The sequence below is a fragment of the Urocampus carinirostris genome, chromosome 16, assembly GCF_059441175.1.
Source record: "Urocampus carinirostris isolate Australia breed hairy pipefish chromosome 16, RoL_Ucar_1.0, whole genome shotgun sequence".
In the NCBI taxonomy this organism is placed as follows: Eukaryota; Metazoa; Chordata; class Actinopteri; order Syngnathiformes; family Syngnathidae; genus Urocampus; species Urocampus carinirostris.
In genome coordinates, this window is record NC_142364.1 from 22994732 (window position 1) to 23021026 (window position 26295).

Consider the following 26295-nt stretch of genomic DNA (forward strand, 5'->3'; position numbering starts at 1 on the left):
GACAACCGGCATTTCCTGACGGGAAGAACTAACACGTATTTACTTTGCCTGCTGAAACCAACAAGTATCAAACCTGCACGTTTACCATGTCGACCGAAGGCGTTGCGTCCAAAATGTCAGAATATTGTTATTTAATCTGTGTAATACGCCTCAAGCTGTAAAATGCAGCTGTTTTTTTGTTTCATAGGTGGCCATTTTGAAGTTTTCTCTTGATTGGAAATGGCATCACAGTGGCTGGAGGCTATAGTCCAATCACAGTTCACTCGTCTTCTAAAATCCCCAAAAAGTATTTGTTGTTAGACCAAGCAACTATGATGTCATCAATACTCGACAAAAAGTAGCAAGATGGCCACTGCTTGAATGGATAAAAATGGGTGGTTTGGCTTCTTAACTCAGTGCTAACAGATACTAAGAATCGTCCATAGTTTACGACGCCAGTTTATAAAACTCATGTGTTTACGAACGAAACGACGAAAGCCAGCTCCCCACCAATCATGAGCTGATTCCCTTTAAAACGCTTTTATTTTCTTGGAGGCACGCGTGATTGGTCAATATGCTTTTTTTTTTCTCAGGGATTTTGTGTGACTTTAAATTGTTTGAGTTCATCAAATGTTAACGAATGCATGTTATAATGTTCGGGGGAAGATCTGTAAAAAAATAAATATATATTTCCTCCGTTTTGCAGGAATGCTGTGTTAAACAATTATTTTTTTTCAACACATTCAAAGTTAATTCTTGTTTTTATTACTTAGTTTGTTATTGGACTGAAAAGTAAACGTTTTAATTTACATTTGTTGTTTTGTGTGTTGCTTCACTTTAAAGTAGCTTAGTATAAAAATGTTAAACGTTTCAATGAGTTAAAAGTCCAAGATAGAGTGAAAAATAGATGCATTATAGTTGTTTACTACATGTTTAAAATGTTTTTGTATATTTTCGCATTATTACAGCAACAACAAAAACATATTAAAAGTTTGAGCTTCTCAGTGAGCCGAGCCGAAAGAGCCGGTTCTCTAAAAAAGACTGGAATCCCCATGACCAGTTTTGTCGTGGAAATAATGAATTACACATTATCTATGAGAACTACAAAAATTAAAAAAACAAAATCAAGCAATGCCTACCTTTGTATCAATAATGTTGATCGTTCCTCAGTTATTTATGGTGCATGAGTTCCATCTGCTGGACACTTGCAGTAACATCAGGTTGTGTGTGGGGTTGATTTTTTCCAAAGAACAACTTGCTGCTTAAAATGGCGCATTCAAAGGGACAGTGTGTATTATTCAACAGCTAGATTTTACTGGATTGTGTACTTTAAATGAAAATGAGTGCTGCAAGCATAAGGAAAAATACAAACTATGGAGACTCAGAGCGACAAAACTTCTAAAAATACAAAATAATGCACAGTGTTTTTTTTTAAATGCTACTAGAAAACACAGAAATACAGTAATAGCCGTAATACAATGTTTAAATTAATGTGGTTACACAATTATAAAATAAATTAGTTTATTTTTAGTCGAATGTTTCAGTGATACACAAGATAATGAATATCAACTCCATATTAATTGAACATACACGATAAATTTAATTTAAGCTTACTATTTCATTCTCGGTAAAAATCACAATCAGCCAGTAACGCTAGTATTTCAAGACATTCTCAATCCTGTCCTAGTGTCACCCAACTACAGACAATTAGCCTCTTAGCAGTTTCCCAAGCTAACCGAGAAATATATGGACGGAATGCAGTGTTTAATTACAACTTATGAATGAGATACAATTAAGCTCCTGCTGAGGACCAACAGGGCTAAAGGCAAAAACATATTTGTTTCATTTACCAATTTGAACCTACATGCTGTGTTTTAGTTCCTGTGTAAAAATGTGACTGTACAACTAATTGCTTATTCGATACGGACTTTTAAAGAAGCTGACTGTTGTGTCGTTTTTTTGTGAGCGCAACAGAAAAAGATATATGATTTTTTGTTTGTTTTTTTAGATGATCTGTGTCTTTGCATTCAAGGAAACAATCATAATTGCACTACCTTCCAAGATTTAGGATGTCAGCGTCTCAGATAGCTGAGGGGTTTAAGAGCCAAAATAGTTTGAACAGATTAACTGTTAGATAATTTTTCGATAGGATTTATCTTCTTCGTAATTATTTGGCTGATATCACAGAAATTATTTCGCATGCACCATTATGCTTGTGTATCATTTGTAACTGGGATATAACAGTATATATGATCAGTGTTTCCTAAAGAATTTTAGAAAGAATTTACTTACATTTTAAACAGAATTACATCGATCTAGTGCATTGTCAGAGCTAAATTAAAAAAAATGTGTGCTCTTGTAAACTATCCATCCATCCAATCATTATCTGCACCGCTTATCCTCAGTAGGGTCGCGGGGGTGCTGGAGCCCATCCCAGCTATCTTCGGGCAGTGGGCAGTGGACACCCTGAACTGGTTTCCAGCCAGTCGCAGGGTACACAGACAACTCACTCGCTCATTCACACCTAGGGACAATTTGGACCGGCCAATTAACCTGACATGCATGATTTTGGAATGAGGGAGGAAACCGGAGTGCCCGGCAGAAATTCAAGCACATGGAGAACATGCAAACTCCACACAGGGATGTTTGATGAATACAACTGGTTATGGCAGTGACACAGCAAACAAGTCACAACCACAAACCACGGTAAACGAGACAGGAGTGAAATGCAATTTGTTAGAATGCTGAGCTTGTACTATTTTAAGGTATTATATCGAAGAATGAATACACCAAATCAAAAATATGGGTTTAAAATTGAATTAAATTCAATACTCATATATGTGATTTGGTCAATTACAGTATTAAATATCAGGACCACTGCTTTTGTGATTGCTGCTATAACATGGTGCCTGTTCTTTGATAGTGTACAGAAGGTTATTGTAGCGTACGACTTATGAGCTATTGTTAGGACCAGTGTTTTCCTGTTCTGAGCAAATTTTCTAATTGCTCGCAATGGCAGTCCTGTGTTTTTGGGCTCTGTCAAAAATGGCGGCAGTTTGACATGGCATGTTTTCTGTGTAAAACCCTCAACGCTGAACTTTTATTCTGGTAACCAAGAATTAAAAAAAAACACAAACTTGTCAATTTCACATTTTACCCAGTTTTACCCAGGCTTTACCATGGGGGCAATGGGTGACTACCAAGATTACATCTGAGCGACAGAGATAATTACATACCATGGCATGGAAAACTCGTTTCTAAAAGTTTGGATTCTGCTTGTTAACCAAAACCTTTTTCCCCTTTTTTTTCATCCGTGCCATGTGACTGGGTGTCAACCGGTCCACGGTGTCCCATGAACAGTCCTGAGATCATGCGTTCAAAACCAGCTACTAACCTTCCTGTGTGGAGTTTGCATGTTTTCCTCGTGCTTGCGTAAGTTTCCTCCGGGCACCCCGGTTTCCTCCCACATTCCAAAAACATGCATGTCAGGTTAATTGGCCGGTTTGAATTGTCCCTCAGTGAGTATGAGCGAGTGAGTTGTCTCTCTGTGCCCTGTGACTGGCTGGCAACCAGTTCAGGGTGTCCCCTGCCCACCGCCCAAAGACTGCTGGGATTGGCTCCAGCACATTGGTGACCCTACTGCGAATAATTGGTGCAGAATATGGATGGATGGCTGGTCTGATGTTTTTTTTTTCTTTTTTTTTCCATTTTTTCCTTTATTACATGTCTATTTGGTGTGTAACGTCTAATCTCATTGTAAACAATCTTCATTCTGTTGTTGTAAAAACAATACAAACAATTTTAATTCATTTTTTTATTCTCAATTTAATTTGTTAGCTCTACACATTCATGTTAAGTTGTAATCAATCTGCCTAATATTTCTATGAGGGATGTCTAGCAGGTAGACATCTAACATAGCTAACTTATGAGCTAGCCAGTGGTATTTATGATTGCACTTTGGTTCTTCCAGAGCACTCTGCATGTTTTATTGCGAGTAAGATTTCTACAGTAGTAGCCAAAACAAAGGATTAGCCTCCACTAATGTGTATTTTATTACAACACGTCCTCCCACTTTTGGCACCGGCAGACAAACGTCGAGTATTACATTATGCTAAGAGACATGGGGGGAGATTCAGAATCAGTCAAGGTCTTGTTAATAGGATTGTATTGTTTTGGACAACGCCGACGTGCTACGACGGATAAAAGGATTGTTTACTCCGTTAATATGTCAATTTAAATACATTAGGAGTTATATGCCTTGGAGTATTTTTTTGGGGGTCGGGCTTTTTGCCTCACTAAGCCACTAGAGCACAGGGGGGGCCACGTAAGTATAGATCTGCACATAAATTACGGAGTAACAGTTGGTTAATGAGGCCCGTTACCTGAGGTAAAGCAGCATTATGTTTAGAATTAATTACAAAGCACACAGTGTGCACAGGAGCTGGCGATTGCCCGCGTATGTGAGCGGAATTTAAATGACTGCAAATGACCTTGAAAGACGAGCACACAAACAACCTCAAGCTAGGAAGCGTCTTTTACGTGCTAACGAGAGACACTCGAGGTCCCGCCGTGGCACAGCAGGACCAAAGGCAAACAACTATTTGTTTGTTCCGTTGACATTTTCATAAGTCTTTTCACTGTAAGTCAAAACAGAGTTTGTTTTATCTTTAAAATGGATTTGTATTTTTAGCATGCTTTTGAGAACTGAACACTCTAAATATCTTCATAAAGGTTGGACAGGGTCCTTTTAAATGTTAATGGTTATATGCTTTAAGGCAGGGGTGTCAAACTCATTTTAATTCGGGGGCCACACGATAGAACAAACATTCTGTCGGGGGCCGGACTAGTAGATTGAAGAGAAAGAAAAAGAGAGATAAAGAAATAAGAGAAAGAGGGAGGGAAAAGAAGAGAGGGCAGGACAAAGAAAGAAAAAGAGAGGGAGGGAGAGAGCATGAGAAACAAGAGATAAAAAGTCGTGAGAGAGGGGAAAAAGAAAGGGAGAGGAAGAAAGCAATCCAAAGAGAAATAGAAAGACAGAAGGAGAGAAAAGAGAAAAGAAAGCGCGAAGGGTAGGAAGAGAGAAAGAGAAATGAGAGAAAAGGAAAAAAAGGAAGTTAGAGCAAAGTAAGTTAAAAAGACACAGAGAGAGAAAGAAACAAAGAGCAACAAAGGAAGAGAAAAAGAGAGACACAGAGAGTGAAAGAGACAGAGCCAGAGAGTGGGAGAAAAGGGGTGGAAAAGAGAGGGAGAGAGAGAGAGAGAGATAAAGAAATACAAGTACAGTGTCTTTGTTCGAGGCACCTGGCTTTGGCAACATCAAGTTGACATATTTCAACCTGCAGCTTGTTTTTCTTTTGCGCTTCTCTGAGTGCTGTCTCGCGGGCCGGATTCAATCCCTTAGCGGGCCTGATTTGGCCCGCGGGCCGCCTGTTTGACACCTGTGCTTTAAGGCATGAATGAGGACACTATTTTTTTTTGGCTTTCTTGTCCACGGATCCCTTAACCGCCAGGGTTGTAGTAGCTCCCCCTCCTGTGGTGTGTCTTGGGCAACTACAGCCTAGCAATGCCCATCCCTTTCCTGGCTGTTTTTTTGGGTAGGAGTTTCCTCTCCCTCATTATGAAACAGATAGTGTTAATTTACATGGTTACTAATTGCAGGGGAAGTTCTCTGATCCGACTCAGATCCAGCACCTTCATCATCTGATCGCAGTATTTTTTCCGTGTAAAGCATCATTTTGGATTGCGGCCACACAAGTGCAGTCAGCTGCCATACCTGAAAATGTGCCCGGCCAGTCCTTGTTCTTCAGCAATTGTACACTAGGGGTAATCGATCGTTGCCAAAACAGTGCAGTTCATTTTGGGTGGGCGACAATGGCACACTTCCATAACCGGGAACAAAAAAAGTGTTTTGTGAGGCCTTTCACTCAGCAATAGCCGACTCGGGATAATAGTATGCAGCCACAGCAGTGAATTTCATGTAAAATGGTCCGGAACCACATGTCTTCCAACGAAAGTGTCTTCTGCTGGTCCTTGCTCGCAGCAATGTAGGATTGGAGCAAATGGAATCACGGCTGCATGAGTGCAGTTCATTTTTTTTATTTCTGGTGAATAGAAAGGCAAATATAATCCCGCAGAGATCGACAAAAATGTGCTGTATCAGTTTCTACTCGCTGATTCGGGATAACAGATAGCAGAATATTTTTCAAACTGTGATGCACTGAGGCCGCAAAGTACAAAGCATGGAGTAGCGAGGTATCACAGTTTATTTCGACCGACAAGTGCCTCGAGAATCTTTATTGGAAAAGCCTGGCTTGCCTGAAAAAAGGTTGACAAACACCATGTTGTGGGGCTCAGATTTACCAACGATGCCTTTTTTCCCACAGTTTTTCAATATACGTTGGCATGGTTTTGTTTAAAGGGAGAGATGTGTTATGCTGATTTATGTATTCAATCCATATGTTGTACTCTAGTCTCAAATGAGATGACTCATCCCAAGGGGTAAAAGTAAATGATTCCAACATATCTCCTTTAAGCCACATGCTTTTCACACCTAGTCTGAGTTTAGTGGAAGAGTGAGTCATTCTCGGTGGAAAGATGATTGCTTTTATGTCTGATGCGCTGCTTCTGCAGGCAAGCAGATGCTTTGTGGAATGGCCACATTTGGCAATGCGGGGAGATGAGGTTTTAGGCGCTTAAGTAAAAAAATCCAACAGCTTTCTATGACATTTTCTGTATGTTTTTTTCCAGGAACGTGAGATCATAAAAAACATAAAACTTTAAATTGGGGTTTGGCAACCCATGGCTCAGGGGCCACATGTGGCTCTTTCGCCCTTTTGAGTGGTTCCCTGGCGCTTTTCCAAAAATGTTTACGAATTGAAAAAGTTGGGGGAGGGAAATATATTGTTCTTTTGATATGGGTTCTGTAGGAGGACAAACACAACACAGACATTTATAATGTTTTCCAATGCTGTAAAAATGTGTAGAATAAATATTACATTCCAACTACTTTGGCGGACCTCTCCTCAGTTTGCTCTTCCTTCTCTACCATGTTTCCTGTGTTAGAGCTGCGTTGTGTGTGGCCCAAGCTTTGCACCTTCTAAAGGAACAGCATTGCCATTTAACTTACTACTATCTTTCTACACCCATTATTCAAACACAGAAATCACAATAATCTGGGTGACCAAACAATAACAAAGTAGCTGTTTATATTAAATTGTTTCTGATTATTGTCGGTATGTATGTTTGAATGATATTTAGGGATATTGTATATTGTTGGGCCCAAGAATGTTTTATTTGAGAGAGGAAGGAGGGTGCATCTTTGTTTTACCCACGTCTTGTTTGACATTTTCACAAATAGCAAATGTACACAATATTAAATGGATTTGATTTACTGTAGCCTTTTAAAAGGCTGCTGTTTGCATGTAGATAACTGAATGCTGTGTTTTATTGTACTCTTTGTGGTCCCCAAATAAGGGGTCACGTTATAATTTGTTTTCTTCTTTGAAAAAAAAAGTTTTTTCATGGCATTTTATCACGTTTATAAAAATATTATAATGTATTATTTTATATATATATATATATATATATATATATATATATATATATATATATATATATATATATATATATATATATATATATATATATATATATATATATATATATATATATATATATATATATATATATATATATATATATATACTGGACTGTCTCAGAAAATTAGAATATTGTGATAAAGTTCTTTATTTTCTGTAATGCAATTAAAAAAACAAAAATGTCATACATTCTGGATTCATTACACATCAACTGAACTATTTCAAGCCTTTTATTATTTGAATATTGCTGATTTTGGCTTACAGCTGAAAAAAACTCAAAAATCCTATCTCAAAATATTAGAATACTTCCTCAGACCAAGTAAAAAAATAATTTTATAACAGCAAAACTAAATCAAAGATTTGAAAATGTCCATTGATGCACTCAGTACTTGGTTGGGAATCCTTTTGCACGGATTACTGCATCAATCCGGCGTGGCATGGAGGCAATCAGCCTGTGGCATTGCTGAGGTGTTATTGATGCCCAGGATGCTTCGATAGCGGCCTTCAGCTCATTTGCATTTGTAGGTCTGGTGTCTTTCATCTTCTTCTTAACTATACCCCACAAATTCTCGATGGGGTTCAGGTCAGGGGAATTAGCCGGCCAATCAAGGACAGTGATGCCATGGTCAGTGCACCAGTTACTGGTGGTTTTGGCACTGTGGGCAGGTGCCAGATCATGCTGGAAAATGAAATCCTCATCTCCATAGAGCTTTTCAGCAGATGGAAGCATGTAGTGCTCTAAAATCTCTTGGTACAGTTGCATTTACTCTGGACTTGATGAAACACAGTGGACCAACACCAGCAGCTGACATGGCTCCCCAAACCATTGCTGACTGTGGGAACTTCACACTGGATTTCAAGCAACTTGGATTTTGCTCCTCTCCAGCCTTTCTCCAGACTCTGGCGCCTTGACTTCCAAATGAAATGCAAAACTTGCTTTCGTCTGAAAAGAGGACTTTGGACCACTCTGCAACTGTCCAGTGCTTCTTCTCCATAGCCCAAGTCAGACGCTTCTTCCGTTGTCTTGAGTTCAGAAGTGGCTTGACCATGGGAATACGGCTATTGTAGCCCATTTCCCGGACACGTCTGTGAACTGTGGCTTTTGATACCTGGACTCCAGCTTCAGCCCACTGTCTTTGAAGCTCCCCAAATTCTGGAAGCGGCTCTTCTTCACAATTGTGTTAAGGCTGCGGTCTTCTCTCTTGGTTGTGCAGGGTTTCCGGCCACATTTTTCCCTTCCAACAGACTTTTTGTGGATATGCTTTGAAACTGCACTCTGTGAACAGCCTGCTCTTTGAGAAATTTCTTTTTGTGTCTTACCCTCCTGATGGAGGGTATCAATGATGGTCCTCTGGACAGCAGACAGATCAGCAGTCTTCCCCATACTTGTGATTTAGTTTAGTGAACCAAGCTGAGTGTTTTTAAGGCTCAGGAAACCCTCGCAAGGTGTTTCGAGTTAATTAGATGATTCAGGTGATTAGTTGAATAGCCTACTTGTATACTTTTTCATGATATTCTAATATTTTGAGATAGGATTTTTGAGTTTTCTTAAGCTGTAAGCCAAATTCAGCAATATTCAAATAATGAAAGGCTTGAAATAGTTCAGTTGATGTGTAATGAATCCAGAATGTATGACATTTTTGTTTTTTTAATTGCATTACAGAAAATAAAGAACTTTATCACAATATTCTAATTTTCTGAGACAGTCCAGTATATATATATATATATATATATATATATATATATATATATATATATATATATATATATATATATATATATATATATATATATATATATATATATATATATATATATATATATATATATATATACATATACATATACTCTGTTTGACGATTGTCATTTTTATGTAAAAATGTAGAACTCTTTGCACCCCGTTATTAGAAGAAAAATACTTGGGGTTGTAATAAACATGGATTAACTTGATTTTTTTAAGTTTGCTGTATAAAAACAAACGAAAATCATATAAATAAATGGAAGTACATTTATTTATGTTTAAAATTACCCTCTTAATTCAATAAAAGTGACTTAGCTGAACAAAAAAAACAACTTGTCCAATTATCCAATTATTGTTTACTATCCTTTTATTCTAGTAGAAAATTAAAATGTTTACTTAAAAATAATGCAAAAGTATGTACAGGGTTTTTAAATCTTAACTAACTAAACAATTCCAACTAAATTATTTTCTTAAAAAAAAAAAAAAAAATAACATCCCAAGATTGGCACTTTCACATGAATATGCAAAAACACAAGTGAAAAGGTGCTATGAATAAAAAAACAAAACACATTTTAATGTTTAACATTAAATTATGCTTTAAAAGCAGTTTTCGCTCTGGTTTTCTTGCAGATGAACTCACATTGCTTGGTTTACAATGACAAAAATAACCTGAGACTGTCCCAAATGACTCAAAATGATTCAAAAACTCCCAGTCGGACTGAAATACTGCAATCCTTTGTAATCCTGCTTTATACTTTTTCCACTTTTCATCCCTTGCTAGCTTGTTTGATGTACTGTCACTGTAACGACTCCTCCTCAAAAACATTTTTGAAAGTTCGCTCGCCTTGTGTGCTGTCACGTGTCAAAAGCAAACGTATAGTCGACCTGTACAAAGACAATGTGCCGCGTATTACTGAGAATCCTTGGGGTGCTAGCCTTCGCCAGAAGCCTTCTTAATGTCGGTGATTCTGTCTTGTTGCCGGTCGGAAAACTGTCACAGAGTTGTCGATTTAAACGATCACGTGCGTAGTTGCTACGATCACCCATTTTAGAGTTACGTATGACTCGATAGACCACGCATTAATGAAAAAATAAAACAAGTCTGCTTAAAAATTACACCGAAAATGCTGTCTGTTGGCTTCGCGTTGCCATTGTATTTCTTCTTGGCATTCAGTATTCAAATAAATCTTGATCATATAAAGCACGGACATTCCAAATGATGTTCTCAGTCCAGTAAGTTATTTTAATCGGTTTCAGCCACATAATCGTTAGGTGTTTCTGAAAAAAACTTGTTTTTTTTAGAAATGAAAAAAATAAAATAAAACATGTTCCTTAAAATTGTGATTTGTCCACACAACCACTGGGAATGTTGTTTTTGTAAATTGTGAATTTAAATTGAAATTCACCACACACATTTTCCATTGCTTTATTCAAACACGTGCTCCGACTAAAGCGGTTTTGTGCCAACAATGTACAACAATGAGGTGATCTAGTGATGATGTATGCTGGAAAGGGGCGTATACAAGAAGATACGTGTCTCAAAAATATTTACACACGTATCATTCAGATGCATATATCTGCAAATTACTCATGATCCATTTAATTATATGTCTTGATAAATGTATATGCAGGATTAAAATTTGCATATGTTAATCTCAAACATGTTTGTGGAAATGAAAAAAAAAATGCTGCCTTTTTATGAGGAATACTCATTGAATTCAAACCACAGGGCTATAAATTGATTAACACCAGCTTTCTTCTTTTAATGTTCTTGGATACATTGGAAAATTGGCCTTGTAAGTCCTAAAAAGTGCTTGAATTTGGCCATAAAAAAAGTTGTACGAACCCTGGGGCAAGCTGGTAGAAACCCTATGTTGCAGACCGCAACGGTTTTTCAACATGCCCTCTGATTATGTCCGACAATCACTAAAGATCAAATTTGATCCTGGGGGGGGGAGTGTAGTCAACGGCCGACATTCGAAACCCTATGCGTTCCGGTGAGACTACGAAGAAGCCGTTCCGGAATGTCAATGTGAAATCAAAGACTGGAGCAACTCCGCTTCGCTGAGTTTAATCAAAACTGACCTTGGATTGAAGTTGCAACCTGTCAAGACTTAAGGGAGGATTTCTTTATTATTTTGTGCTATGTACATAGAGGAGGTAAGAACGAGCCTATAATATTCAGCCTAACCCGACCCGGGTATATATATATATATATCATCTATGTCTAGTTTGCCAAACTACTGGAAAAAAAAAAAAATATATATATTTATATATATATATATATTTTTTTTTTTTAACGAATAAACTGTAATACATGTCGTACAAGGTAGTGTCCAAAGCCTGTGAAAAACTGGACTAGTTTTCTTCAATGACAAAACAAAAACACCAGAATTTCGTCTTGTTATGTCCTGAAAAATAACCTTACTTCTTGTACTCAAATAACTAGCTTCTTCATCTGTATCAAAAAGTTCACAGTATAAACTCCCACAACAAAGTCTGCCCTATCGTTTTGTTTTGTTTTTCTGAAAAATAGCACTGCCCTCATCCAAGATGAAAATGTGCTTCTTATTTTTCTAGTCAAGTCAAATCATGTTTATTTATGTTGCCCTTAATCACAAAAAGTCTCAAAGGACTGCACAGTCCACTTTTTTCCCGAGGCTTAAACTTAAATACCTGTTGTACATTTCTAACATACACAAAGACAAATTGTCTTAAAGGAAGTCTGATAAAGCACCCATTGTTTTCTTAAATGTGATTAGACATTTGTCAAATTTATTCTAAGTCATAGTTCCGGATAATACATCTTCTGACACAGTTATTGACCTAATACTAATATTCTGAACAATATCAATGCAAATTAGTACTTAATAAAACATTTGTTATATTCACTCAGTTAAAAGCTAATGATCCATATTACAATAAACTGCATATTGGGTTGATTTTAGGAGAAAATGTGACGTAAAAAAACACCAATTCACAAAATGAAACGTTTAAAAAGATTTATTATATTAAGAATCATTGATTGCTCAAAGACAAATAATGTTTCTAGAAAACAATTTAAAGACTGCCAATGATGGATAAAATGAACATTATATTAGTTAACAAAACTTACTTTGAAATCGCACCACACTGACAGTTTTCAATTGGGGAAAGCGAAGTTTTGCATTTAATAAATATTTGGGGGAGACAATGCTCTGCTGTTTACATCAATGAGTACTTCCTCAAATATGAGTGCATTGCATGTGATGTCAAGTGTCCTCTTGTGAGTATGCTTGAAAGTTTGTGGCGCGTTCACACGTGAAGATCAAGTCACTTATCTATTGCAGCCTGCTCATCCTAGAAGGGGGGATTACTATCACGTGGGGTCCGGTCCGTTCATTTTCTGCATGCTGAGGTTTTGAGTTTTTCCTTGCCCTCCTGTAGGTTTTAGATCAGGGGATGGTGTAATAATAGTCTGTAGTCTGTAATAGTCCATGGTCTGTGCAGCCCTTTAAGACATCTTGTGATTAAGGGCTAAACAAATAAAATGACTTGATTTGACACATTGTAATAGAAAATTGATCAAACACCATTATCCTACAGTTGAACAGATTTCTGTTTGACCCACAATGTTATTACAGCCGGATTGAAATAAATAGTACTTTAAATCAATTTGATTGTATATAAAAATGGCTTATTTTCAAATAGTTCTATATCTCCACATACAGCTAACAATTTTCTTTGTCATTTTTAACAACTCGGAAAAAGAGGAATAGATGTAAAAAGCCCGGACACAATCCTAGATAAGGCCTTCCCGCCACCGCTAAATCCTCAGTGTGGGCACCAGAGATGTTCTTAAATCAAACACATTTTACCTGCATGACTCAAATTTGAAAAGCTGATCGTATAATCCCTGACTATGCTCTATCTGTATTCTTTACCTTTTCTTTTGTTTAAGATTATAATGAAAGTTCCCAAGGATTTACCAGTGCATGGTCATCATACACTTACCCAAGTGTACCCAGTTAAATGATTTGGCGGTTCAAAAAGGATTGTGTCATTTCCTCTAGTTAAGGTAATGTTTCACTAGGAAAATGTACAAACACAAAACAGTAACTTTTTTGTATAAAGGACCCTAACTATACCAATGGGATGAAATACAAACTTATTTTAAATATATTTTCTATCTACCGGTATATATTAATTTCTCCTGGATGATTAACTAAATCCACAGATCTTCATTCACAGGATCGAAAAATTAAAGACAAAAATCATCAATCTGTTTGGCTGCAAGGGAGTTTATTTTATTAATTCCTTCTTGGATTTATTACATTAAAGGCAACATCGAGCTCCAAATTAGACGCAATATGCCCTGAGTGTACAACATTTATAAACTCAATGATTAAATCAAAGTGCAGAGAGAACAAAACTCAAAAAAAGTTTGTGTCGAATTATAAATATGCGTATTACTATTATGAATAAACACATATTGCTATTTTTGTTTTTATTTATTTTAACATTTTCATACAAAACTACCATTACACCAGAAACAGTTATTTGTACGAGAATGCAACTATTAAAAAATATTATTAAAATAAAATTTGAATGGTAAGGTTATATTTTTATATAGCACTTTTCAAGTCACTGAAGACCTCCCAAAGTGAGGTGGATGTTTTTGGAATGTGAGAAGAAATCGGAGTGCCCGGAGGAAACCCACGCAATCACAGGGATGACATAAAAACTCCACACTGGAAAGTTTGATCTCATGACCTCAGAACTGTGGCGCACACGCGCTAACCACTGCACCGCCTGCAGCACCTTCGGTTTCCTTGAAAGTTGTGACCTTATTAATGGTTAAGTGAAATATCATGGTTTTCATTTTAGATGTAATTACAGACGTTGCCTTACTTACGAACCTTACGGAAGATCGTTCGTAAGTTGTATTCGTTTGTATGTCGCTTCAGTGCTATCTTTTGTATGTTTAAAGTTCATATAAGCATGTTTAAGGATTATATAAGTAACCTGTATTGTTTTGTCCAAAAAAACATTTAATATGCTTTATAAAGATACATTAACTGAAGTTTAAAAGATGGCCTTCAAGAGTTAGGCTGTCTCCTTCGCTGTGGTAGAAAGTGGGCAAAAAAAAGCTATCCAACCATTTTCTCAACCGCATCAATCTTTCACATTCCACTTTTATTTGAAAATAAACGGCTCGCTCCTTCTTTACACTTTAAACCAGTCATATTGAATGGATGCAAAAGATATTAAACATTAACAACGTCAAAGTTCACGGAGTTTGTTTACACACGAACTATGGTATGTTAACACACGAACTAGGAAGTAGAGCCTGATATTTTCTTTGGGGTGCATGCTGGGTGACCTCTCACAGCACCAAGTGGCGTAAAGAAGCATACAGTAATGTCCTGTATTAGGAAAAAGGTGCACACCATACAAAATCGAACTTCCAGCAATGTCCGGATATTTTCCGACATCCCAAAAAATGTTTGTATCTACCGTTTTTCGTAAGATGAATAGCGGGAAGTAGGGGAGTTTCTGTACTTCATATTAGAGGTGAATACATTATTTGTTTCAATTTATTATAGTTTGTATAGATTTTCAGTCAAATTGTATCACATCTGCTCTCAACACCAACTGTCCAATTTCTGAGCCTGCAAACTTTAACTCGGATCTTCCGACTTTTCAGCATGCATTCTGATTCCCCCCTACAGCTCATTCGATTTCTTTCACTGGCAATCTATTAATTATCAATGATCGTCATGCCATGCTAGCCTTCCAAGAAAAGTTCACTAATGGATTCCTGTGGCTTGTCCTTGGACTCCATTTGGTTTACCCGCACATGCACGAGCATGCACACACACGTATAGAGATTAATAACCATCCTGCTAATAAATTACAAGCAGGCCTTAAGGCCACGCTTACCTTTTATCCCAGCCAAGTTCGACCGAAGCTGCAGACCCGGGAATACAAGGACATATCCTGGCTCACACCTATTTTAGTCTTTAAACAGACTTTTTATTGAACTTCAGCCATCTCTACAAATAAACAAACTGTAAATAATGCACACTTTTGGCTCACTGGATTCGGTGCATTTGGATCCCCTGCGAAACGTATTTTTTTCTCTGTATTTTCACTCATTTTCAAAGTTATTTCAAGCCATCTTTGCAACATACTGCAGTAGAATTGACAAGAATTGATCATCGTCCACCGCTTTACACAAACAAAAAGAGACAAAGAACAATGATGGATGGGTAATTTAAAAAAGAGAGAAGCCCAGTTTGGCATCACAAGTCAAATGTGATTTTTTTTTTTTTTCGGTCTTTTTCCTAAAATCGAGTTGATTTGTCGGGCTCGGGCAGGGCCAGGCTTTTATACCCTCGGGCTGGGTCAAGTCGGGTTGGATTTTTTTTAGGCCCATTCTTATCTTGAATAGGTTCTATCGTTGTTAATCAATTAGAATTCTGACTTTCGAGATGGATTGATAAGATCCAGATTTTGTTTTTTGCGAATACCGTGAACTTCTATTTTCCATTCTAGTGTTGTACTGAGTAGAATACGTAGGCCATTGTTAAACCCCGGTTGGTCCAAGAAGCTATTAATCCAAACAACTGGGTGCCTTCCTTCTGATTGTAAAAGATCGACTGGGCCATTTCCTGACATGCCTGACTCCCACAATGCACCCTGCCTGGGCCCTCAAGGCAGAGCCGAGCTTAGCTTTCCCTGACGGCATAGCCTCGAGTCAGTAGGTTAATAACCAACCACATTCGGCGGCATTTGTCATTTGCCACCTGCCCCACTGATGGATGTCACAGATGTCTGCTCTCTTGTCACTCGCATGATAAAATATCGCCGCATCGCTACGCTTTTACCGCTTTGCCCTTTTGCAAATCTCTAGATTCCGGTGAAATGAGTTACTAATCCTCTGACCATATCACCTATGTGTCAGTGGGACATTTCAAAGATCTGATTTATTTCTTGGTGATAAAGTCAAAAATGTATTTTCAGCAACATACTGTCTTATCAGTCGTGATATATTTCCATGATCTTATATACCGTATTTTTCATACTATAAGTCGCATCCAAACCAGGAAATAAAGAGTGCGCTTGAGAAAGCAGTACGCCTTGTGTCCGAAAAAAGTGTTTGTGAGGACTTAGTGAGTCAGCAATACAATACTGTATTTCAGTGGTGACTAACTTTTCATTTTCCACGTACATGTTCAATGTCTGAAAATATACTCGTGTCCTGTCCCAATAATAACATCAACAACGTGGTACCATGACTATCAATGGGTAACAATGACATAAAACCAAATGCTTTCTTGAGTGTTGTCTGGACCCCTAGTAGTTTAGTAGATGGGGCTCTCCCCGTCAGGTTTCAGGTTGATTCCCATCCAATGTTTGCAATTCTAATCTATGATGTTCCACTTATCAAGCATTGTGCAAATATTCTACCTAATAGTGTTTAGCGTAACCATAAATCTGCTGTAGTATTGATTATTTTCACCTCATAGTTTGGTGTGCCTTACGTATAAAATAAATATTATATAAATCACTGGGTGCTACTTGTAATCCGGTGTGGCTTATAGTGCGGAAAATATGGTTAAATTATTGTTATAAAAAGCATTGATGCTTGATTATTCCCAGCCTAGAAGTTCAATATACAAATGAGGACAAAAACATTGATCTTAGAATAGATTATTATTAATGGATAAGGTTTGGATAGTTTCTGATATCATATGGATAGCAAACAGAGTTTACAGTATATCTAAAATAAGATTTATATTGAGAATTGTGCGATATCTGAGGAACAAAGGAATCAAATTATCTTATTGACAATAATTGCACGGGGATTTATGCTGCAGTGATTGCGAGCAACTGCTGCAGTTAGGCGATTAATTGAGCCCTATGTGGCTTTGTGGTCCAACTGGAGCTTATTATTCCTCCCAATGACCAAAACATCAGGTGTGATATAAAGATAAACATGAATCATAAGTTGTACATACAGACAATTTTTATGCTAGATCCACCTTTTGAAATACACAAATGTGCACAAATCTCTGACTAATCCCAATGACACGCTTCAGATTTTTCTTGGTGCGAAGTTTGACAAAAATTCCCCCTAACTGGCGTTTATGACGGTTCCAATCAGCGTATACAAAACTTTAAACATAGCGTAAAAAATAAGCGCTTTTCTTGAACAGCTCCCTCTTGTGGCTCTGCAAAGATCTCAGCGAGGGTTCAGGAAATTTCCAAAGAGCACTTGAAGCAACAGGCTAGATAATAGGACACTTGTAAGAGATTGACATTTTTTTCGCAGTTGTACATAAATGAGTCACACTGGATGCACTCAGATGGATCCAACATTTATAATTTTATATTGTGGTATACCAGTGTTTCTCAAATTGGGGCGCGAGTCTCTGTCAAGGGGGTGCACGTGACCTTAGGGAATTTTTCGTTTTGTGTTAACTGTCCAAGAATAATGTGCAAATATTACTCTTGTACATAAGGGGCAGTAACGCTCTCATTGTAAAAGTGTGCGCTCATGGTGAAGACGTTTTATTTACAATGAACATTAGCGCTCTGCACTGAGTGTGTAATTTTACAGACCATCAAGTTACACTATGAGTGAAAGTATTGAACATGGATGAGAGGACAGACCAACAGAATCGAGGATGAAGAGACAAACAAACGTCCCCTCGAAAAAGCCAAGAGAAGGAATTGTGACGAAGCGTGACTCTGGACAAAATATAACAGAAACTAACTAAGAAGCACTTGTTTATACGAAGGGTGGCCAACCCAGTCATCAAGATCATGTCCTACATGTTTTTGAGGTTTCTCTTTCCCATCTGTCGTGATGCAAATTATCAGCTGGAACCTGTGTGGGAACTTGATAAAGATGATGAGTGGAATCATTTATATTGGAGCAGAGAATCTCCAAACAAATGCAGGACATGCAGCCTTTTGGGGATTTTAAAAACATATTTTCTCATGAAATAATATGTCGCGTGACCGGGTTAAGGCAAACTCAGTATAAGTATGATAACAATAAGGGTATGTGATTTTTTTATTAATTTAATGGTTGACTGGAACCCTTTACCATTAGAGGAACCATTTACCACTTCCTGTGGTGTGTTGCGGGCAAACACAACCTGGTGGCAACCAAACCTCTCCAGGCCAACAAACGTTTCCACTCAGCGAATTTGCGAACCACTGCACTACTCTATAACCGTATAGTTTATGAAATACTCTACAGTTAAAAAATGTGTAGTCACCCAAACAATTTGGGGTTTTTCATGGAAGAGTCACACTTTTATTAATCAAATGAGTTGTCCAAAATCTGTGTTATTTTGCCCATATTTATATCTTCCTTTTATTGGCCAGTCTCAGATGTGGCTTTCTTCACCACCCTGCATTGTAGGCCAGCAATTTGGAGTCACCTCACTGTAGATGTTGACAATGGTGTTTTGCAGACACTACTTATCCTACAGAAATACTAAAAAATATATAATTTAAATTTTTCGAACACAGCATCAGAAAGAAAGTGCTCTTCTCAAACATATCCCTCTTGTGGCCTTGCAGAGATGTCCGGAACGGGTCAAGACATTTCTAAAGTGCACTGGAAGCAGCAGTGGCTGGAAAACGGGACGCTTTACTTCCACGTGTCCATGACCGAGTCGGAGGAGACGGCCCAGACCACGCAAGCCTCGGTGCGGGAACCAGCGCTGGTCACCCACGAACACGTGCACCTGCTGCACATCTCCGTTATGGTGAGTGGCTGTTAAGTTTATGATTTAACATACTCATACTGTATTTTACAGTATTTTTGAATAAAGCGTATTTGTTTATTTAAAAAACAACAGTAGTAGTTTTATTATCGTTGTGCAATAATTGAACGTCCTTTACTGAAGCGCTGACAATTAGGACCAATGTATTGGCTGTGCCTTTCCCCTTATTCATGCAAGACTTATGTTTTGGTATGATTTGGTCCTTATTAATGCCAATCCTAAACCTACGTCCTTGGTTCCGACAATCATCCTGCTTTGTGACTCCTACGTCGTATAATTGAGCAGGAGCAGTGATTTGCTTGGTCCTGCATCAAAAAAGTTTGTATTGAAAACAAAACTTGCTGATCCATTAATTTCATCTTTAAATTTAAAAACAACTCTGCACTTAGTTCCACACATCCATTATCTTCACCGCTTATCCTCAGTAGGGTCACGGGGGTGCTGGAGCCCATCCCAGCAATCATCGGGCAGTGGGCAGGGGACACCCTGAACTGGTTGCCAGCCAATCGCAGGGCACACAGGGACAGACAACTCGCTCGCTCATTCACACCTAGGAACAATTTGGGCCGGCCAATTAACCTAACATGCATGTTTTTGAAATGTGGGAGGAAACCGGAGTGCTTGTTGGGAACCCACGCAAGCACGGGGAAAACATGCAAACCCCACACAGGAGGTTCGATCTCATGACCTCAGAACTGGGCCGCACACGCGCTAACCACTGTTCCGCCGTGCTGCCCTCTCTGCATTTAGTTATTTTATATAATTAAAAAATGACAAAAGTAATAAAAATGTCCTTAAAGATAAGTATGAATGCTAGATTTTAGTGTAATTAGCTTTTTTTTCATAGTTTAGGTGTGTGTGAAGTTCCCCACTTTCCTTTCTTTTGGTCAACATTCACATCATGTACTTCTATAACCAAAGATGATATTGTCAGTAATTCACAATTCCCATATTAAATATATTCTAATGCAATCTTGTTTATTAGCCTAATTATGTGTTTTTACTTGGTGCAAATAACCCTCAGGAGGAACTAATAGTCTAGTAAATGCGCTAATAATTATTTCCTCATAAACACAATTTAATTGCTACAATAATGTAGTTGAACCATTTTGATTTGCTGCTGCTACTGTTGCCATTAATGCTACAACTAAACTGTGAAATATATAATAAAATAAAACAAAAAATGCAGATAGCTTTGAGTTATTTTTTTCTTAGCAGACTATAATATCTTTGAGGACATACTTTTTTGGGGAAACATTTGAAAGATATGTTTTCGAATTATCTTAATTGCAAGAAAACTTGTTTTAGTTTTCTAAGTATGTTTCCTAAAATAATCACTGAAAATGTTATTAAAACGAAAATGATATTCACTTTGTTAATTCTATTTGTTTTATTATCAGGCTATATCTTTTTTTCTGGGGAAACATTTAAAAAATATTTGTAATTATCTAAATTGTCAGAAGAAAGTGCTCTTTTATTTGCTTTTTTATTTTTGTTTGCATGTTCTCCCCGTGCTTGTGTGGGCTTCTTCTGGGCACTCGGGTTTCCTCCCACATTCCAATAACATGCATGTCAGATTAATTGGCCGGTCCAAATGGTCCCTAGGTGTAAATAGAATAGAATAGAATAGAATAGAATAGAATAGAATAGAATAGAATAGAATAGAATAGAATAGAATAGAATACAATATGCCTTTATTGTCATTGTTACAACATGGGATATGCTGTGACAACGAAATTGGACGACTCCAGTTCCACATTTACAATGAGGATAAGGAAACAAAGAGACAAAGGTTGAATGATGAGGGGGTCAAACAGAGTTGCCGGATACAACCGAATGAGCGAGTGTGTCTGTGTGTGCCCTACGACTGGCTGGCAACCAGTTGAGTGTGTCCCCTGCCCGCTGTCGGAAGACAGCTGGGACTGGCGCCAGCACCCCCGGGACCCTTCTGAGGATAAGTGGGGCAGATAATGGAGGGATATAGATATTTGATATTTTATATTAAAAAAAAAAGCAATTCAAAATACATTATTATAAATAATAAAAGAAGCATTATTTTCAAATGGGGCAAACATATTTTCAATATACTGATTTTTAATATTGTATTTCTGTAATACCAACTATAATGACTATAAAAAAAATGCTATAATAAAAACAAAAATACAAATAAGATATCAGGGTTACAGTGTGTATTTATTCACATGTTGCCACAATATATACATTTATCTAGTTGTAACATAGTCTTTATATTGTCCTTAGTCTAAGTGTACTCTGAACTGTAATTTATGGTGAGGCCTTGAGTCTTATCACACCACTTGCAGGATTCAGTCTGGAGAAAGGACTGGTGTGAAGTTGGTGCCTTGGGAATTTTCCAGTAACTTCTTTTTCTGCTTTATGGTATTTAAATGATTGTCTTCCATTTTGAACTTGCACTCGTGAACCAATTACAGCCTTGTTTTGTACTCACAGGCCACTAATATTCTGTTTTATTTTCCAGACTGTAAAGTGTGCATAAAATCCCTGAATTAGCTAGAAATTTGAAAGTCCACTCTATAATCCTGTGCACCTTCTAGTGCAGAAGATATAGTATTTTATTAGTTTTATCCCTTTAAAAACCTTAAACTGCACACTCCAGCTCTTATTTTTACCTGTCAAATCAATTTTATTGTGCTAACAATATTACAATTAATTTTTAATGTTTGTCCCCAAAATGATCAAATAATTGATTGTCATGTCCCACAATAGTTCCAGCAAAAGTCTTTTTCAGTCAACCGCGAATTAAACTGTCACAACCCAGCTACCTGATGCCATGCTGTCTCATCACCCGATCCCGTGTTCGGGTCATCCCTGCGGCGTGACACACATGAGCGGAACCACGTGCCAGAGACGGAGAAAAGATGGTGTGACTGACAGCTGAAATGGAGTCCTCACTCTTACAGTCTGGCCCCGGACTGACAGTGGAAAACATAATGATGTTCAGTGGAATAGCCAGAGGACACCTTTGGGCTGCTTGGCCAAACAGAGGCGCTTTACAATTCTGACCGCCTCCAAGAGAGTTGTCCATGACTTTTTACTGCAATGGGATTTCTACCCCATGGAACCGTCTCAGTTTTTTAAGACATATCACTGAGTCTTCTTTTTCAGTTTCTCAGTTCCTAGTGCACCAATCACACTTTCCAAAAATGTTGTCTGTTGGCAAAGCATTTCTGATTTAACAATCACAGATGCTAATACGCAGTGTTGGGAATGGCGGCATTATCTTTTTAATAACGGGGTAATCTATTTACTTTTCCCGCTGTTACAATGCCGTTATCGTTACTGTCGATCAAAAGCGGTGCGTTACATTGGCGGCATGTGCCCAAACACCGGACGCTCTTTTCGTCAGGAAGGATTTTTGCTCTCCTCTGAGTTTGTTATGTAACGTCTGTTAGGATCATGTCACCATTCAGCGACTACCACATAATCAAAATGAGATAGCGATTATGAATGTAGTATTTACTAAAGCGCCGAAAGAAAGGGTGAATTGGTGAATGCGGCAGCAACAGACTCGTGTCATTCGACAATGAAATGACTTTATGGCTCTTGGAAGTGGTTCTGGCTTACCCACCAATTGAGAACCGGTTGCCTTCGAGGCGCCATTTTTCTCTTGTGAATGGTCAAAGTGCATTCTGTGCTGTTGATGTTGAATTTGTTGTGTGTAAAAAAGGTTATAATTGTTTTGTATTTTATCTTTTTTATTTTGTTTCAGATTTTAAATATTTTAGTTCATGTTTCCTGTGTGTTTCAGTGTTAGTGTTTAAGTGTCAATGTTGCTTTATTTTCCCCATTTTTAAGTAATTCATAATAATACATTGTAAATGGGAATATTTGGATTCAACTACCTGAAAAGCCATTTGGGAGCTGGCTGTTTTTAGTGAGCCAAGCTGAAAAAGCCTGTTCTCTAAAAAGAGTCGGAATTCCAACCTCTACAATGGACCATAAAATGAATAAACTGACTTTCTATTGTATACTGTTTATTTTTTTGTATATTTAAAGTAATGTGTGCAACACTTCTAATAAGTGCTGTGGAATGGTCTGCCCTCTGAGATACAATCTGCAACCTCAGTGACGTGTTAAAATCAAGGCTTGAGACCCATGTACAGTAATCCCTCCCCACTCCGCGCTTCGGTTATCACTGGTTTACTGCTTTGCATGTGTTGGACTAAATTATTTTTTTTTTGTTTTCATTGATATCAACGTGTTGTGTATTGTGTTCAGCAGACTGGAAACAACAAAATCTATAATGGGGGCAGATAAAGAGGGCTTTGTGTATTGGGTAGGCGTGACTGATAGGCTTGTGTATTCTGTCATTTGAACAGCCTAGGTGGGCGGGCGAAAAGTCAATGGGTCAGTCTAAAACACACGGGCAGAGTATGGCGAAAGCTAGCTTTTAGGGGTTTGTTACATTGTAAAGATATGCTTCAATTAAATTGGTTGAGAGAGAAGGCAATAGTGAAGCTGACTTGCTGTGACTAGGCTATGTAACAATTCTCAAAAGCCACCCCTGCTAAGCCTGTATCTCACCAACGGCAGATACAGGCTTACCATGAAACCAATCACCTGGAGCTGTAACTAGTGGGAAACCTCTACATTTGTGACTAGTATTTTATTCATCACAGAGACCTGGGTCAAGCCAAGCTACGGGATTTTAGCGTCCAGCTAGCCGTCCGCTCTCTAAATCGCTTTCTAACAATGAAAGGAGAAGACATATACATAGAAAAGGATGGATTACTAAAAGAGCCTTTAGAAAAATATTGCTTTGCTTATGTGATCATATTGGAATAGATTTTTTTCTGCATTCAGTAGGGTCAATTGTAGCATTTATTTGTGTGTATCACACACTCCAGTATGATGTGCACCCCTAGTACTCAATTCAATATATATATAAAATGTTGTTTCACTTTTTTCTTTTTCTTAAACTAAGTGTTACAATAGTCAAGCATCGAATACATGTGGACATATTAAAATGTATTTACAACGTAAACTATTAACACAGTACCAAGGTATAATTTTCAATGTATTTATTTTATGTCCTTCAAAGCTGAAAGAGTTGTTTCCCTTGTCATGTTTTTTTGCGTTTACTTATATCTTTAAGGGCAACCTTCTGTTTTATTTGTTCTCTATCATTCGTCTCTGGTATTGTGTGACAAATTCAAATCAAATTCCTTTTCATATGTTATTTACAGTGTATATCACTGGAAGTCTAGTGGTTGGAATTAGGCGTTCATATTGACACGACCTGGATCATTTTCCAATTGCTTTGAATGCATTGTGATTGTGGTCAGCGATATACAGTATATTGACTGATCAATCATTGCACAAATACAGTAATGTCGATAGAAATATGCTCGGAAGAGCCGGTCTGTGTAGGTTGGCCTGTAGCCCGGCTCTCCCGCCGACTCACTTCCCCTTGTTCTCTTTACAAGTTTGATTTCGCTTCCTGGGGACCAGTGGGGGGAATGGTTGGGAAATCTGGGAATATCCGTTAAAACTCTGGTGCAGTAAAGTCCAATTTGGAAAGTTTCAGAAGCCTGAACGGTGTTCTAAAGCTTAACAATTTAGAACTGTTGCATTGTTTTACGAAACGAACGATGATGCGATTTAAAACAAATACGTCCATACGAGAGCAACAAGCAGCTGTGTGTGCAGTCACCGCCATCTTGCTAAAAGTTAGATCCATGTAGGCACGGAGAAAACACGCAAACTCCACACAGGGAGACTTGTGGCTGGATTTGAACCTGGGTCTTCTGAACTGTGGTGCTTATGTGCAAACAACTCTCCACTGTGCCGCCAGGTAAAAAAAACAAAACTGTATTATACACAAAAAAACACATTAGGTTCACTTGATGTGTCTTGAAAACATTTCACCAATACATAGACCTGGCCCTCAGCTTCCATTTGACTTTGAAACCCCTTCTTTAGGTTTTTTAGTGGCAAGGGTGGCCAATTTTAAACCCCCCTAGCTGATTTACACCAGCTGGCAGTGGGTCCACGGTGGCTTTTTATTCTGGAACGTGCTTTGTGTGTCAGGATCAGGGACTATTCTCAGCCAAGTGCTTCCTACACGGCCTTCTTATAATTAACCAGTCACGGGTGATGTATGGCAACCCGGTCATCGAGGAAATGGGGAAAGCGTGGAATTGGTGGACTGAAATGATGAATAAAGGACACGATACTTTTTTTAATTGCTCCCGGCTATAATTGTTTCGGTCACCTCTGTACGCTTGTAGTTTATTGTGCCGTACGTTTAATTAAAAGTGCACGTCGAACTGGTTGCTTGAGACCGACATTAAAGCTTCTGGATGAAGAATTATTGGACGTGATTTGAGCTTAGTGCGTTAATATGCGCTTCGTTAGAGGGTAGCTTAAATTTTGAAGCGCTAGAGTTAAGTGGATCGAGTTACAGGCACGATACGCCGATTAGCAGCTTTTAACTTTGGCATAAAATTGATGTTTGTTATTTTTTTCCTATCAGGATTTAAATTATCAGGATTTAAATTTTCATGTATATGTAATATGTATATACACAGACGCTCCCCTACTTACGAACAAGATAGATTCCGGACGATCGTTTGTAAGCTCAACTGGTTCGTAAGTTGCTTCAGTGGTCTATTTTGTATGTTTAAGGTTTATATAAGTATGATTAAAAAGTGGTCGGCGGCGCCCTCTGTTGGCTGCGGCTGCATCGGCTCGCGACAACGGGTCAGGTGCAATCGACATTTCGTTCTGTGTACATTGTTACACAGAATGACAATACAAGGAAATTATTATTATTATTATTATTAAGGCTTGTATAAGTAACTTGTATTGTTTTGTACTAAAATATAAAGACTTCATAAAATAATATCCTCAATAAAGATCATTAAAGTGAAGTTTAACTTACTTGTGGAAGATGGGCTTCAAGAGTTAAGGTACTTCCTCCTTAATGGTAAAAAGTGGCCCAAAAAAAGCGAGCCAACCATTTTCTCAACCGCATCAAGCTTTCTTATTCCACCTCGTTTCAAAAGGAACGGCTCGCCTTTTCTTTACACTTTACACCGACCATTTTGAATGGATGCACAAGATATTTAACAATAAAACCACCAAAGTTCTTAGCGCGCTAGAGATACAGTACAGTATACGTAGTATCATTACACACGAACGAGGAAGAAGA

The 26295-nt window shown here is 37.9% G+C and overlaps 1 protein-coding gene across 4 annotated transcripts in view; it reads left to right on the forward strand.

The window, feature by feature from the left end:
* astn2 (astrotactin 2) overlaps nucleotides 1–26295 on the forward strand; it is a 391785-nt gene that overhangs the window by 62968 nt on the left and 302522 nt on the right. For all 4 annotated transcript variants that reach the window (XM_088355421.1, XM_088355422.1, XM_088355423.1 and 1 more), the window contains one exon: nucleotides 18898–19085. In XM_088355421.1, the coding sequence (XP_088211547.1) occupies nucleotides 18898–19085 (188 nt within the window). The remainder of the gene's footprint in view (nucleotides 1–18897; nucleotides 19086–26295) is intronic.